This window comes from Melozone crissalis, unplaced genomic scaffold (genome assembly GCF_028551555.1).
Source record: "Melozone crissalis strain CALT ecotype California unplaced genomic scaffold, PUWL_Pcris_2 ptg000034l_1, whole genome shotgun sequence".
NCBI lineage: Eukaryota > Metazoa > Chordata > Aves > Passeriformes > Passerellidae > Melozone > Melozone crissalis.
Window position 1 is genome coordinate 7,252,377 of NW_026535812.1, and position 15,607 is coordinate 7,267,983.

The 15,607-nt window shown below is 43.3% G+C and overlaps 1 protein-coding gene across 4 annotated transcripts in view; it reads left to right on the forward strand.

Annotated features, from left to right (window-relative positions):
• Positions 1–8,950, forward strand: part of INPP5D (inositol polyphosphate-5-phosphatase D) — a 56,181-nt gene extending 47,231 nt beyond the window's left edge. For 3 of the 4 annotated variants that reach the window (XM_054282329.1, XM_054282330.1, XM_054282328.1), the window contains 8 exons: positions 239–321; positions 1,321–1,408; positions 2,129–2,278; positions 3,038–3,131; positions 3,363–3,470; positions 3,980–4,249; positions 6,231–6,801; positions 7,496–8,944. In XM_054282329.1, coding sequence (XP_054138304.1) covers positions 239–321; positions 1,321–1,408; positions 2,129–2,278; positions 3,038–3,131; positions 3,363–3,470; positions 3,980–4,249; positions 6,231–6,801; positions 7,496–7,498 — 1,367 coding nt within the window. In that variant the 3' untranslated portion in view covers positions 7,499–8,944. Of the gene's footprint in view, positions 1–238; positions 322–1,320; positions 1,409–2,128; positions 2,279–3,037; positions 3,132–3,362; positions 3,471–3,979; positions 4,250–6,230; positions 6,802–7,495 lie in introns of all 4 variants that reach the window. The other variant, XR_008483314.1, reaches the window with a different exon arrangement.
• The last annotated feature ends 6,657 nt before the right edge of the window (positions 8,951–15,607 follow it).

The window sequence follows — 15,607 nt, forward strand, 5'->3', positions numbered from 1 at the left end:
CCTCAGTGCCAAGTTTAACTGCAAAATGAAACCATTTAACAATGCTCTAGCAAAACCATTTGCAAATTTACTGTGTAAAAATTCATCCAAAGCTCAGACTTTAAGCTTCTTAATACTTTTAAAATTTGCATCCAAGTAGGAAAATACTGGTAGGCTTTTTGGAGACATAGTGAAGAGGATTTGTAGCCCAGTTCTTGCTGTCTCTCTCCTGGTAAACTCCTTTTTTGTCCCTTTGCAGGCTTTGTAAAGAGCCAGGAAGGAGAAAATGAGGATGGAAATGAAGGGGAGCTTGTGGTAAAGTTCGTCGAGGCACTTCCAAAGGTAAACTGGGACAATACCTCCCTATTTGTATGGAAGAGAAGCTTCCACTTTCATCCCATAAGCAACCTGAGGTCTTTTACTTTCATAAATACTACTTTCAGGAACATTGTTGTGGTCTTGTTTACACTTAAAGGGGCTGTAAGAATGCAGGATGGGCTTAGGATAAACAGAGAATGTTGTAAGCAGGAAAGGACTTCCATGTCAGCATACTTACATGTCTATGAAGAATTTTGCTGATGTGATTATGCCATTCAGGACCATGACTTTTTTCTCATCCTTTTAGAGAACATTTTGCCGGTTTGAGCAGAACCATTTTTTTAGTTTTAAATGGAAAATAAAACATCTTAAAGACTAACTCTGCCCTGGAGTTTCTTTGCCTGGTCAGCTAAAACTTGGTGTATTTTAGAAAAGTTGATTTCGTATTTTTTTTACCTGTGTTAAAAAGAACATTAGTGTCCAGAAGTTGTATTCTGAGTGTCAGTGTCAGACACAAGTCCTGTCCTTGAGATCAGAGCTGTTCTTCATTTCTTGGCATGATAGGAGTTGAAAGAACTACAGGAGCTCCTGGATTTGGAGCAAATGTGGATGTCAATACCCTTCTCAATAGCCCAGAAGTGCTGACTTGGAAAGAGTGCCTTACACTGAGAAACTGGGGAAAGGCTCTACAATAATACAGCCAGGCAGATTTTTGGGAACAGACTGTAATCACAGTCCAGATGCCTTCCTCCTCAGGCAGTTTTCAGTCCTGGACTACAGGAGAAAACTGCAGCTCATCCCATGAGTGTCAGATTTGCAGCATTCCATTTACTGTGCTGGGACTCAAAGAGTGCAGCCTTCTACCACAGATATCCAGATATTATCAGAGGCTGATCCTGGAGGTGACATCATACCCTCATGGGTTTATCCAGCAGGGTTTTCCTCATTTGGGACTGAGTCCCAGGGAGAAGTGTGCTCCTGTCAACCATGTGTTGTATTGACCACCTTAATTTGTCTTTGCAGCTGACTCCAATTATTTCAGACCCAGAATACCTACTGGATCAACATATCCTGATCAGCATTAAGTCGTCAGATAGTGATGAATCTTATGGTAAGTGTTAGCTCTAAAGTTCTGGATGAGTCAAAAGGTACTTAGATTCTTCCAACTACTGAAAGAGTGGGAGACACCAGAAGTAACTTCTATAGACAGAACATCTATGATTTAGAACTCAACTCAACAGAAATATACATTCACTGTGGGCAATATTTTGTGAAGTAATTGTGATTAAAGGAATATGATCTCAAAGCAACAACCTGTGTGAGCTTTACCAGCTCTGAAAGAACAGTGGTTTAAAAAGAAATTCCTTTACAGGAACTAAATTAGGACTCAGCATGTTTAAATGCATTTAATCAGAACATAGAAATCCTGTTTCACTTGCACTTACTTGAGGCATTTCTCCTGGCTACAGAAAAGTATTTGGCTGTGCTTGTGGCTCCCAGATTGTCACCAGCCAGAGAATGAAGTCCTGTCCACAGAACACTCTTTGTCTAAATCCCATTAATAGCAATAGCAGACATAGGGTCATGTTTTCCTTACCAGGAGTGGAAACTCAGAACCCTGAGGTTACCCACAGGTAACTTCAGTGCCCAAATCATTCACACACACATGAAGTGAAATAAATGCCCCTAATTTCTCAGAAGATATTCTGCTCCTTACTGTGCTCCAAAGCAGTAATTACATACCTGTCAGTGCATTGGTAATACATGACACAAAACATTTCAGTGCTTCCTTTCTCAGTCCCAGCCTCATTGTCTCCCTGTTGTCTTTTAGGGGAAGGCTGCATTGCCTTGCGAATAGAAGCAACAGAATCCTTAGCTCCTATCCATACTGTGCTCACACACCATGGAGAGAAAACGGGGATCTTCCAAGGTGAAATCAAGTTACAAACGTCACAAGGAAAACAGAGAGAGAAACTGTATGGTAAGGAACATCTTATCTCTGCAATGCTCACCTCAAAAGATTTCTGATAACTGTCAAGGAATTGAAAATTATCTCTGCAGTGCCTGTAGTCACAGAGAATGCTTTTGATGCCGAATGCAAGGAGGTGTGAGTATGGTTAGGTCTCAGGAGCATACCTGGACTCTTTCAGGAAGACAGAACAATTGGATTCCATGGGGTTTTTCATCATTCAAGTAAATTCAGCAGACTGAGAGAGCCCCCTGTCTGTCACCTGCACTGGTTTTATTGCATGGGGATCCCTTACTTCCACTTGTGACATGGCACACTCCATGCCAAGCTCTCCTTGCTCCAGTCATCCTGGGGAACAAAGAGTATGTCAGGCTCTCAATGAGCAGTTTCTTAGCTAGATCACAAACTTTGCTTTTTCCCCCTTACTTCTGTACTCATTCAGAGTACAGAAGCAGCCATTTACAATTATTCATGATATTTACAATTATCCTCCATAGTAAAATGACTGTATGTGGCTGTTTAGTGGGTCCTGACCTTTGTATTTCAAGATACATTTCTTCCTCTGTCAACAAGACATGACATGTATTAGTGAGTAGTTGAAAACATAACAGCAACAGCAGTTTAAAACTATTCATCACTCTGATGGACAGTTTTAAACTAGACAAAAAGAGATGGCTTAATGGACAAAAAGAGATGCCTTAATGAACACAGGAACACAGAAAACTTGAGTAGACAGACTCTGGAGATATGTGTGCCCCTTCCTTCCTTCAGATTTTGTCAAGATTGAACGTGATGAAATCACTGGTCAGAAACCAAAGAACATCAGCAATTTAGAGCCTAACAAAGACTGGGATCCAGCTAACAGGTAAAGGGCAAGTGAGTAAGTGAGTTCCAGGAAAATGGTTGGCACCATATATGCAAAGTTGGGCTTGCTGTGGGAGCAGCATCAACAGGTGTGCTCAGCACTGGGAAGCTGCTTTGTGGCTCTCTGGTCAGGACTGGTCAATGCTCCTGTGCCCAAAGCTTCAAAAGCTGAGAATGCATTAGCCAGAGTGGGTCCCTGAACCTCTTAAAAAGGCTCTTCTATTTCCAACAGAAAGTCGAAATCTACTCATCTGATGGCCAGAGAGGCAGCAGCCATCGCTCGCTACTGGGGGAGTGCAGTCACTTCTCCAGACAGCCTGGGAAAGGAGGATATTTTACGGTAACCTTGCCACCTTACCTCTGACAGCTTGGGGTGGGGAGCTATTCTCAAACTGCCTGGCTTTTCCTTTCCAAGAGTCATAGCATGAGTCTGAGTAAGGCTGTCCTTTCACCTTCTTTCACTGGGGCTTTTCCTTGCAGGCAGCTGCTGGCTGGGCCCAGAAACCAATGACAGCCCCTGTATGTGGCTGCAGAAGCTGAGTGCTCTCTGCAGCCTGGAAAGGGAAGCAGCTGCTACAGCCACAGGAACTATTTTGGGGGTGGGGGAGGTTGTCTTGACCCAGCTGCTTCCTCTCCAGTGACCAATGGGAGTGAGGCTCTAACAGGAGTCCCACTTTTTCCCTTATTCTGAAGCAACAGTGACCCAAAAAAAAAAAAAAAAAAAAAAGCAGGTAGTATTGAATCTAAGCAGTCAGTGGGTACTAACTCCTTTGTAGCTGGCAGGGAGACAAAAAACTCCAAACATATTTGTGCATGTACCTCCTTAACAATATTTCTTCTCTTGAGCAGGTCCACCCCCACTGACATCAGCAACCCCAACTACCTGGGCATGGCTCCCTTCTCTCAGCAGCCCTCTGCAACCTGCCAGCTTAAGCAGACATCTTCAGCAGAGCAGGCACCTTCCCTCTGGAACTATGAGCAGCAGTCCAAAGAGAACACCTCCCTAATGGGGCAGAGTCACTCATCCTCCACATCACCCTCCTTGTCACCTCTATCTCCAAAACCATCCCTCCAGCCTATAGCAAGCAGAAGCATTTCTAATTGGAGTCAAGAGTACCAGTGAGTGTTTGAGTTTTGCACTGAGGCTGGGCTCCTCTCTCCTGTCATTCTGCACAGTCACTGTTTCATTATCTGTTTAGAGAGTTCAAGGTGCAGCATATTCTTTACATATTTTATCTCTAGAATGAGAAAGATAAGTGAAGGTCACAAGTACAGACATCGCATACTCAAAGAAAACTAGTGTAGCAGTTCCTCAGACTTTTATGAAAGGAAAGCCAAAGATAATGAGTTAAACTTACAATGAAATAATGGAATCTTAGAATCATAGAATGGTTTAGATTGGAATGGACCTTAACGCTTATCTCGTTCCACCCCCTGTCACAGGTAGGAACACCTTCCACTATCCCAGGGTGCTTCAAGCCCCATGCAACCTGTCTTGGATGCTTCTAGGGATGGGGCAGCCACAGTTTCCCTATGCCAGGGCCTCAGCAGCCTTCTTTCTAACATCTAACCTAAATCTCTCCTCTTCTATTTTAAAACTTCCCCCTTGTCCTGTCACTATCTGCACTCTCCCTCCTTTGTGTAAGTCCCCTTTAGGCACTGGAAGGCTGCAGTGAAGACTCCTTGGAGTCTTCTGCAAGACTCCTGAACAACCTGTTGTCTCAACCTGATATATACGTTTAATTCTCTACCAAAAGAAGGAAGGAGAAGTTTACAAAGTTGACTGTAATAACAAAGAAGAAAAGTGGGGAGTGTGGCATAGATCCTTCCCCTGAACAGGAAGGAGAGGTCCTTTGTGAGTTATACGTGAAATACTTTCACTGAATTTCTGCTGGCATGATACAAGTGCCCAGCTGCTGCAGAAGCTAGACTCCATGTACTGCCTCTATCACAAACCTTGATGCAGAATTTCCATCTGGCAACTGAAAATATCCCATCCCTTCCCTTCCCAGCTTAGTGAGGTGGTGAGGCTACTTCACCCTAGTGCATGTGTGCAATCTGTGTCCTTGTTACAGACCTCTTCACAGCCAAGAGACAGCTGCTCTATGAGCTGGGCTGGAGCTCCCCTGGTAAATGGGACTTCCAGGGTGTGGCACTCTGGAAGTCCAAATTCACAGTAGTCAGAGCTGCCAGCACTGCTGGGGTCTGTTCTGTACCCAGCAGTGCTCCATCATGGCTGAGCTCTCTGCTCTGGCAAGTGCTGACTGCCAGAGAAGAGCATGAGACACGGAACACAACTCATTTGAAGACACCCAAAGAACATGTGCCACTCACCTCCATTCCACTCTGCTCAGTGATATTGTGGCTGATTTTTTAAGTACTTTGCAGGTGAAAGCCTGGCCAAATCAGGTCGAGTGACCCAAACCCATAGGACTTGCTGTGTCCCATTGTACGACTGTGCTGTCATTCCAGGCTGAGCTGCAGCTCAAAGGGCTCTGCTGGGAATGCACATGGATTGTCTCACCCTACAGAGCTATTACTCTTACACTGTGCATTTGGGTGCATTAAGGAAATTTATCCCTTCCTTAGGAATACCATGCTGCATTGGTAGCAAGAGGAGATTGACCTAGTTGTAAAATGCCACAGTATGATGCGAACTCTTATTTTAAGCCTCTAGACTACCCTTTCCATCCTCTCTGAGAGATCTGAAGATTAATATTCAAATTCAAATTTGTTTGTGTCGCAAAGTCATCAAAGGACCTGGCACAGTTTGGCACGGTAGTTTATCTGAGTTTAAAAAGAAGCCAAACATCACTTTGACAGGACTGCAACCTAGCAGGGAGTTTACGCAATGCTATGCATATCTGCTCTCTGCTATCATGTTACTAATGATTAAACAAAGAAAAACTCACTTCTGTTCTCTCTGTTAAACACAGTTTTGTTCTCTCTCCCTGAGATTAATTGTTTTCCTGTTGCCCCTTCAGGCAGTCAGTTTAATTTGCTCACACTCATTTACTATTCATGTCCTCTCTAAGTCAGTCAGTGACTCGCTTGCCTGCTCTTCACAAGTCTCCTTTTCACCCTCTTTCCACGACTGTAGGCCGCCTGACGTGGGGAAATCCACAGCAGAGCCTGTGCTGCAGGAGGAGGGGCAGCAAAGGCCAGAGATGTTTGAGAACCCACTGTATGGCTCCATGGGCTCCAAGGGCAAGGTGGCCCCCAAGAAAGAGCAGGAATATCCCAAGGCCTTGCGGAAAGAGCAGCCACCACTGCCTGAGCAGATCTGTCATCTCACAAAGTCACAGGAGCCTGAGTGCAGCAAGACCTCTGGCAAACAGCCATCCTCACCTTTCCTGGTGCCCACACAGCGATTCCGGTCCTACACTTCATCCTGCCAGTCGGAAGAAAAGAATACGGGGGAAAAGAGTCAAGGCAAACCAAAGATGACAACACCATTGGAAAACTCGGCACCGCTCAAAAAACTCGTGAAGCCATCAAGGCCTGAAGTCAGCATCCAGGGACAGCAGAACAAGCCACCCCTTCCCTCCAAGAGCCGGGCAGTGCTGGACATGCAGAACTCCAAGGGCCGTGATTACCGGGACAGTTCAGAGCTGCCGCACTCCGGGAAGCACCGGCTGGAGGAGGGCCCGGTCAGCAGGACAACGACACCGGTGTGTTACTGGGGGCATGAGTGGGGTGGGAGATGGCACTGCCACTGGAGTGCTATTGGCTCAGTCACTAACTCCTCACTCCATGGTTCCTATCCAAGCTCAGTGCTGTCCCACAAACCTACAGGGCTTGCAGAGCAAGGGGTGCCAGGGAATATCCTAAAGCAGTATTGCTGCAGAGAATGGCGTGTTGTGGAACTATGGCCTTGGACTGTTTAAGCCTGGTGGTCCACAAGAGGAATGCAAAAAGTCAGTATGTTGCTATGTCTTGTTTTGGGTATACTGTGCTGTTCCTGAAAGTGATCCTGGCCAGACAGCACAAATCTGTAGTATTGGGCAATGGGCTTTGCTGTAAGTAATAAACAGATGATTAAAAGTAGTTAGTAGTTAGTGGTAAACACTTAGCAACTTAGAACAGTGTGTCCAAAACCAGTACTGAACCTTCTACAGAAATAATCAGACATATACTTTCCTGGGCTGGTAGGTTTATTTATTGTGGTTTGGTTTAGTTTTGTGTTGTTTTTTGGGTTTTTTTCAACAGAACACAAGAGCTGTATGAGGAGTAGGGGAGGCCTTAGCAAGTGCATTTGGGAGAAAAAGCCCACTTGAGCAGGCTGTAGGGTTTTTTCTTTTCCATCTGCATCAAAACTTGTAAGATTGACAATATACAAGCTGATGTCTTTTCTTGTCTCTACAGTGAACATGACACAGCAGCTGGTGGTACTCTAGGAGGAATCCTGATGGGAAGAACAATGGAGTCTACTGCTTTGTTCACACTGATGTCCTCTAGTCTGGTTCTAAAAAAGACTGAGGAATTTTATTTTTGAGAGTGCAGCCCTCCCTGTGATTATGAAAATGTTCTAGCTGAGAAGCTTATCCTATGTTGCTCAGACCAAGAGGGGCCAGGACCACAATACCAAATGCAAGTTATTCTTTTGAGTGTCACTTTGGTACTTCCATGTAAAGGTGGGTGGCCAAGTTCATGCATTAGTAAATGTTTTGGAAAAGAGGACAGTACGGTACAAGGACTAGGAGATGAAAAGGGTGCATTGAAAAAAAAAAAAAAACCCTTCCTACAAAAGCAAGGTTTCTATTTTGTGTTACAGGATTCCTATTAAAGAGTGATATGTAAAAGAAAGCATCTTAAAAGCGGTACAGATCCAAAAGCATGTCCTATCCATGCAGCAAGGAGGTCAGGGAGGGTGGGGAAAGAGTCTGAATAGCAGATACTGGTGCAGGTCACACACCCTCAGTGGAGCCAGCCTTGCCTGGAGCTCGGGGCTGCATCCCTGCACCACCCAGGGGACACAGCAAGTGAGGGCCAGCCCATGGCACTGCAGCTCCTTTTCCTTCAAGCAGGCCCTGCTTTGATAGCCCAGCAAACAGAGGGAAACACCAGAACCACAGGCAGAAACAGGGGAAGGAGAAGGGCCCATGGGAGCCCAGGAGTAAAACTGCCTGCAGGGGCAGATAGCAGCACCCCAGCCTGCCTGGCAGCAAGCACTCTGCTTTGGAGGACACTGGCCAGCTGGTTTTGGAGCATTCTTAATAGACTAATGCTGACCTTACTGTACACTTTTGTTCACTGAGAATGAACAATGTTAACATACTTTTAATTTCTGTTATATTCGTGTTAAGTATTAATGCTATGGTTACTATTAGACTAAGCCTATTGTGACTTAATCACTGTTATTGTTTCCATGTTGATTACCTTAAAAATAATAAAATAGTCACCTTTCTGGTCATTCTTTATTGAAAATTCAGAACTACCTGTCACAAGATTCAGCTTTAGGTGGGTGTTACACCAGCTTGCTCAGTGAGAATAGTCCCTGCCCAGAGAAAACACCAAAGGCACCAAGGAGAGCAGGGAAGGCACGACACGGACTGAGAATGCATCCATCTGTCTGCACAGACCTTCTGTGGATATAGCTGCTTTGAAAACTACAGGATCTGTGAGCAGGTACAGTTACTAATAGTGTGAGTGTAGACAAGGTACAGTAATTTTACTGGAGGAGAAGGGGCCAAGCACAGGCTTGTGAGAATGGGTGGAAAAGGACAACCTGCAGGTAGAAACCTTTCAAGAAGAGATGATTTTTTGCTCTGCAGGTTGGAGTTTCAAGGCATCAATACTGAAGCACCTGGCTCTACAACCTACAAATCAGCAAGAGAGACCATGAGCTTACACTCCTCTTGCTTTATTCAGCAGAATTCTCTCTGTGTAATCACCATAATTCAATAGCTGTGGTATTTTGCTGGCCCTGAGGAGCATTTCACTTTTCCAGGTTGCAGAAGAACTTCTGTGGCCACCTGGAGCAGGTGAGCTTTCTGTCCAATACAGAGAGTTAGATCAGCTCTCAGTAATTTGGGGCTGTGTTCTTCTATGTGTGGAGATGGAAATGGGATGAGCTTTCTATTAAAAAAAAAATCTTCTCAACAATGAGACAAGCTCAGATTTTTTTTGTTTTATCCCTAACTCTCTAAACTGTAAAAAATAAAATCCCCAAAGTCTAGAAACTAAAAGCTGGATATAAAACAAATATAGCTTCTTGTGTAAACATTCTCCTGATTGAGAATGCTGCTTAAATTGTGCACAGATTTGCAGATGAACAGATTTTGAGAACACTGGACTTGCTAAGGCATAAAAATCTATCCAGGTACTTAATTTGGTCTGTCCTTTAGAAAGGCATGTTGCTGGGGAAGAAAAGCAGCTCTCTTCCAAGTTTCCAGTAGAAAAAAAATACATTCCTATTCCTATGCTAAAAATGGGTTGCCTACCCACTTGGGGTTCCAAAGACAGTCTGATGGAATGGTGGCAAATACCACCAGACTTTGTGCAAGTGGACAGTGTTCAAAAGAAGGCTCTGTAAAGAGCTTTCTGAAGCCTCTCTGGATGAGAGTCTTCTCAGGTGAGCAGCTTAGACACAGAGTGGAGAAGTGGGACAAGTGGTGAGACACTACACAGTACTTGCCTGTGTGCCCAGACTGGCTGTGCCTTGGGATGGTAGAATTGATAACCACAGCTGTGGGAGCTTGGCAGATGTTAATATCAGAAAATTGAATTAAACAAATAAGTCTGGTGCTTCTGTTTGTTATATTTAATTTTTAATTTCTGTCACAAAGCCTCTAAGATGACATCTATTGGTTTTACTGCCCCTGTCTTGAACAACATGAAAGCAAAACTGAATACAAGGTGCTACTTTTTCTGATGTCCCTGAGCCTGACTCCCTCTAGCCCAACTAGGCACATTTCTCTACCCTCTCTGCTGTTGTCCACTTAAGTTGGTGCAGGCAGTATGAGCAAAAGACATAAACTGAAGGATATGAATTGTCCAAAAATGTACTGATTTCCCCCAGATGTATTATCTATCCATAACCTTCCGGCATCCTTTATTTTAAGTTCTTAAAATAGCTGGAGTCTTTTTGTACTTATTTCCATGGAGACCCAGCTGTCAAAAATGCTTGGAAGTTCCCAGCTACAGGATATTATGTTGCAGAACACAGTAAGTTTTAAACCCCCCATTTCCTGCCTGCACCTGTTGCCCCTAACACCAGTTTCCTTGTCCTCTCAGTGCACAACCACCACAGGGCACCTTGAAGCCTTTTCCTGAGATGATGTGGGCGACACATTTTCTTCCTGATAAAGGTATGGTCTTAGAGAAAATGGCTCAAGGAAGAGGAAAAACAGAAGGAAAACCAAATTAAGGTGAGTTACTCACTCCAAAATAGCAAGGGGATAATTTTAATGTTAGAAATTATGTTGCTTAAGCCTGTAATCTACTGGGACCAAGCAGCCTTTTTCTGTACAGCTTAAGACAAATCATTTAGTCAGTATCCTCCTACTTGTTTTTAAAATGAAAGGTTTGCTAAAATTTTACTATGTTTTTCTGTTGTCCTTGTGATAATACAATGATAGTCCATGTAATTGAAGGGATGCATTGTCCAGAAATTAACTGATTCACCCCCAGACCAAGCTCCTTATTTTTATAACATTGTGGAGGCTCAGATGTTTATGTGTGAATGAACTGTGGGTGTCAGGACTAACTGACCAAGGTGAGGCAGGACAGTTCCCAGAGACCTCCTCACCAGTACTGGCAGATGGATTGGAAATAGACAATAGCCAGATATTTCGCTTTTATTTCTCTAATCTCTTCCAGAGAGAAATTGACACTTTCCTCTGTGGGACATCTGCCAACAAGGCTCTGTCCCTGCTGTCATTTGTGATGTTCCTTGCTGATAATACAGATCAAAGGTGCAGCCAGTGGGCTGGGCTTGGGGAAGTGATGGGTGCTGCAAAGCCTCTCCATCATCAGCTACATCCACTGCATCTGTGTGGTTGAGGCTGAAGTAATTAGGGACAGGGTCAATGGCTTTGCCTGCTCTCTGTGCCCAGCTGGCACTGTCTCACATGCTGGTCACACCTGCCACCAAAAGGCTGCTGCATTCCCCAGTGCATTCCTGCAAGGCCTAGGGAAGGATTCATTATGCATGTGCTACAGAATAAGCCAAATACTCCTTTCAATGTGCAGGAAAGGTGTTAGCTGCAGAGGTACGAGATGTTCTTTCTAAATATATATGTAAGCAAACATCAAGTTATTACTCACATGAATATGAAAAAGAACCTCCTAACTCTACAGTGTGTGCATGGTGTTGTTTCAAATGAGGATTCTAATAAGAAGTATTTTAAGATTGCATTTGTGTTAAACTACTGAAGTTTCTCAGAAATTCTTTCACAGTTGAATCCCTGGTTGACAGAAGAGTGATATTTCTTTTTGCCTACTGTAATTTGCTATATTTTTTCTGCATTATCTTATTATGCATCATCACAAAGCATTATCTCATTATGCATCACCAAATTTCCCTGAACTTCTGTTCTCAGTTCATTACCATTATTCAGTTTCATTAATTTTATTTGCAGATAATCTTTGTTCTAGCTCCCAAGTCAGCTAAACTAAAGGATACTTCAGCGTACCCTTTTAGATAAAAACTAACTGACATTCTTCTGTAGCTCTCAGAAAATTGTGATCAGAACTGTTTTACAAACCCCAGTATTGCAGAAGCCATCACAAAAAACAAGGCACGGGTCTGCTGAATGTGGTGCTTGGACTGAAGAATTTCCAGAGGCCCATCCAGACTCAGCTATTCCATACTTGTGTGGTTCTCTTTAACTGAAACTATTCTGTGCCAGGGATGGTAATCTGCTACACCTTACAGTTATTATTAACACTTTACTGCATTTTTTCCCAAGGTCTAGTCTAGATTACATAGAAAACAAATTAGTCTCTCTTATCATGAAGTATTAGATTATATCATAACTAATAAAGATGGCACAGAACAGGGTAGTAAATGTTGGGCTGGAGAGAGAATGCATGGATGGAAAGGGATAAAGTTGTCCATCAACATGCAGAAAGGTTACAGAAAAGCAACAAAGACTTGGTGGAAGGAGAAGGAACCCAGCAGAAGGGATGTAAAAGCTCTCTCTCATAGAAATAGGTCAGACAAGGGAAGAAAGTAAAGGTAGCAAAGAGACTGGAAAATAAAAAGAGACCTTTGCAACAGAAAGGATGGAGAGTTAGCACAGAATTTATGTCTACTTCGCAGTAAAGGATGTAGGTTAATCTGAGCACCAAGTTTCAGGGAAGCATCCCATCAGAACCTGCTCTACTCACCTCAGATCAGGGATCTGTTCTGTCACCTGAGTGTCATTTACCACACAGCCAGCTCATAATCAGAACTGGGCAGGAGGGGGCTCTGATGGGACCCTGCAATCCATTCATCACACCATCAAAGAGTAAAATACAGAGATCAGACTCACTACAAAACCCTTCACCATCTTTTCAAGTGGCCTTATAATCCTCTACCAGCAGAGATTCTCATCTGCCTCAAGGAGCCTGTTCCGAGCTTTACCAGCTTTTACCAGCCCTTCCTCATCTCTAGTGGCCATTTTTTGGGTTAACTTTAGGCCCTTTCAATGTAATCCTGTCCTATATGAACAAGCAGATCAGGGCATTGTCTCAATTTTCTGATGTGCATATTTACATAGTGCTGTCATGTTTCCCATATGTCTTATCCTTGTTAGGGTAAACAATTCCAACTGTCCAAGTCTTTCTTCTGGATCAAATCTCCTATATACATTTGTCATTCCTGCTGGGCTACTTTGATATTCTCAGTTCTTCCTGAAATGTGCTGGCTAAAGCTGGACATGTCTCCACCAGAAGTCCTGCTTTTCCCTCTATGGATGTGGAGTGCCAAATTCCTTGGAGGCACAGTTTTTGTTTCTTCACTGCAGAAGGAGCTTTCTGACAAGCCGGCTAATTTGGTTGTCTAAAATTTTTACTTCTGAATTAAAGTGTTGAACAAATTGCCAGATTTGGATGCTGCTGGTGGCAGATAGGTGCTTCAAGTGAAAAAGCCACTTTCAGCCAGAACAAGCTGTTTTGTCACACGTTCTTACACTTCTTGGGGATATAAGAGAGCAGGATGACAGATGATGACATGGAGCAGGGATGTGCTATTGGAATGACTTCCAGAAACCTCAGATATATTTAAGAATATTGTATTGTAGTGGGAAAAGCATTGTTAGCAGGTACTGTAAAGAAAATCAGGATGTCCTGCCCACTTCAGAAATCACAGATTACAGAAAGGTAGACATCTGTAATGTAGTGTGATTTTTATAAATTCAAACATATACAGATGACAATTTAAGTCCTTCCCTTGGAACGTTCTAGCTGCTGCTGTAAACAGTAAAACGTGTAATGTTTGATATAATTCATTTATCTAATGCTTGAGGACTTTTTCCCCCCCATGTCTTTTCTACTCACACTGATTATTTTTCCTGCCCTGCTGAAAGAAATAGAGGACAATTATCTTCCCTCCCAGTCTTAGTGAGAAAAGCCTGCTCTCAAAAATGAGCTGAAGGATTTTTTTTCTGGAGAGGCTAAAAAAAAACCAGAGGGTTGGCAGTTCAAACTCAGTGAGGAACTTTGGGGCTGATTATATATTAAAGCCAAGGTAGAAGCCTCAGGAGAGTAGTTATTCAGTCTGATCCTTGTATTTCTGTATCTTTGACTTTCCCTTTTCCTCATGCTTTGGTTGCTTTCCTCTTTCCCTGCAAAGGATAAAGACATAGAGAAGAAGATTTGACAGGATGAATTGCTCTCAGCACTGCCCTTCAGGAGTTCAGTAACTATAGCTGTAGAATTGGGACTTAATCTTACGGTTATTATAAACAATCCAGACCCTGAGTGGCAAAGAGTTACAAAAGTTTTATTGAGAACAATAAAAAAATTCACAAAATAAAAGGGACAGCGCTGGGAGTGTGGGCCAAATGCCAGAGGCTCGTGCACAAAATGGCAGCTCCGCCTTTTATACCTCAGTGTTGTATCAGCTTTATGCATATTTATTTTGATTTTACACTGTCCCACCCCCTGGCACTCTTTTTGGCACTGACGGAGCTTTGTCACTGTGGTCATCAAGGTTATCATTGGATGGAGTTCTACTCCTTTTAAGGTTGTGTCTCAAAGGTTTGGCTAGCAACAGTCTGTCCAATGTGAACTCATAAATCCACATTAAAACATACAAAACCATCCTCACAACTAGGCCATTGGAACAACATCAACCACTTTATATCATTAATATTAAACATTATAATATTTAATATCAATTCATATAATACCCTGTGAAAGCCAATTCCCATTAACTTGTTTCTCACATAGTTACAGGTAATTTTAAGTTTTTAAACAACTAATTTGATTTTATGATGTATCAGTAGAATGAAATAGGCTATGTGCTTACACTTTGCCAAATCAACTTTACAGAGAATGCACACAACCTCGTGCATTGTGTACTTTGTAAGACAGAGCATGAACTATTATTAACTCAACCAGCAGCACACTCTCCTCCTGTCTAATAATGTAGTGAATCATCTATTTCACGCTGTTACAATTTCATAATTGCATCTTCATTTACTTACTCAAAAGAAAAACAAAGCAATTTAGGCAGTCCAAGACAAAAAGCATTATGAGTTCTGCCCGGCTTCTAATTAAATTACAATAATATGGTTACCTAACACATTACTTAGGAAGTTAATGTCAGGAAAATCCACAAACACCAGAGGCTTATGTCCAAAAGGAGGCAGAGGAGTCCTTCACCTTTATTCAAATAAAGGGAGAGAGTCCACCGGGCCACGCACCTGCAGGCTTTTCTCTCTCAAGGCTTCAGAGGCGCAGCCTCCCTTTTATTCTGAACCCCCAGTGTGTGTTCCTCTTCCCTTCCCCATTGGCTGAGCTGCTAGGGAGGTTCAGCCTTCCCAAACCGCTTACCCCATATTCCCCCCTTGAACCTGGCCATTTCACCCCAAAGTTCAGCCTTATGCAGACTGGAGCCCGAACTGTCTGGGCCTGCTAAGGAACTTGCTCCCCAAAGTCAATAGAGACATCAACACCCATTCCAAAGACGTTAATACCCATTTCTTCAGCCATCAAATTGTGAAGACATAAGCACACATTTTTCCGCTCATTAAGCAGTTGGAAGCAGAGCAGTGGAGTGAGTTGTTATGGATTTTTACATTTGCCAGAGAACATGTGGCTTTTTCACGAGGCTGGCCGGAAGGTGGGACTGCAGGGAGGGTTGCATAGTAGCTTCTACTGTGTTCCAAATTAGGGTTTTTTTCCTAGAAAGCCTCATGCTCCATTTCATTTCACCACCCCCCTCCTTGAAGGCTGAGCTGGGGCTGTTCAGCCTCGAGAGGGGCCCTCATCCCTGTCTGCCCCTGTCAACAGCGAGAGCTCCAAGCAGAGCCCAGGCTGTGCCCT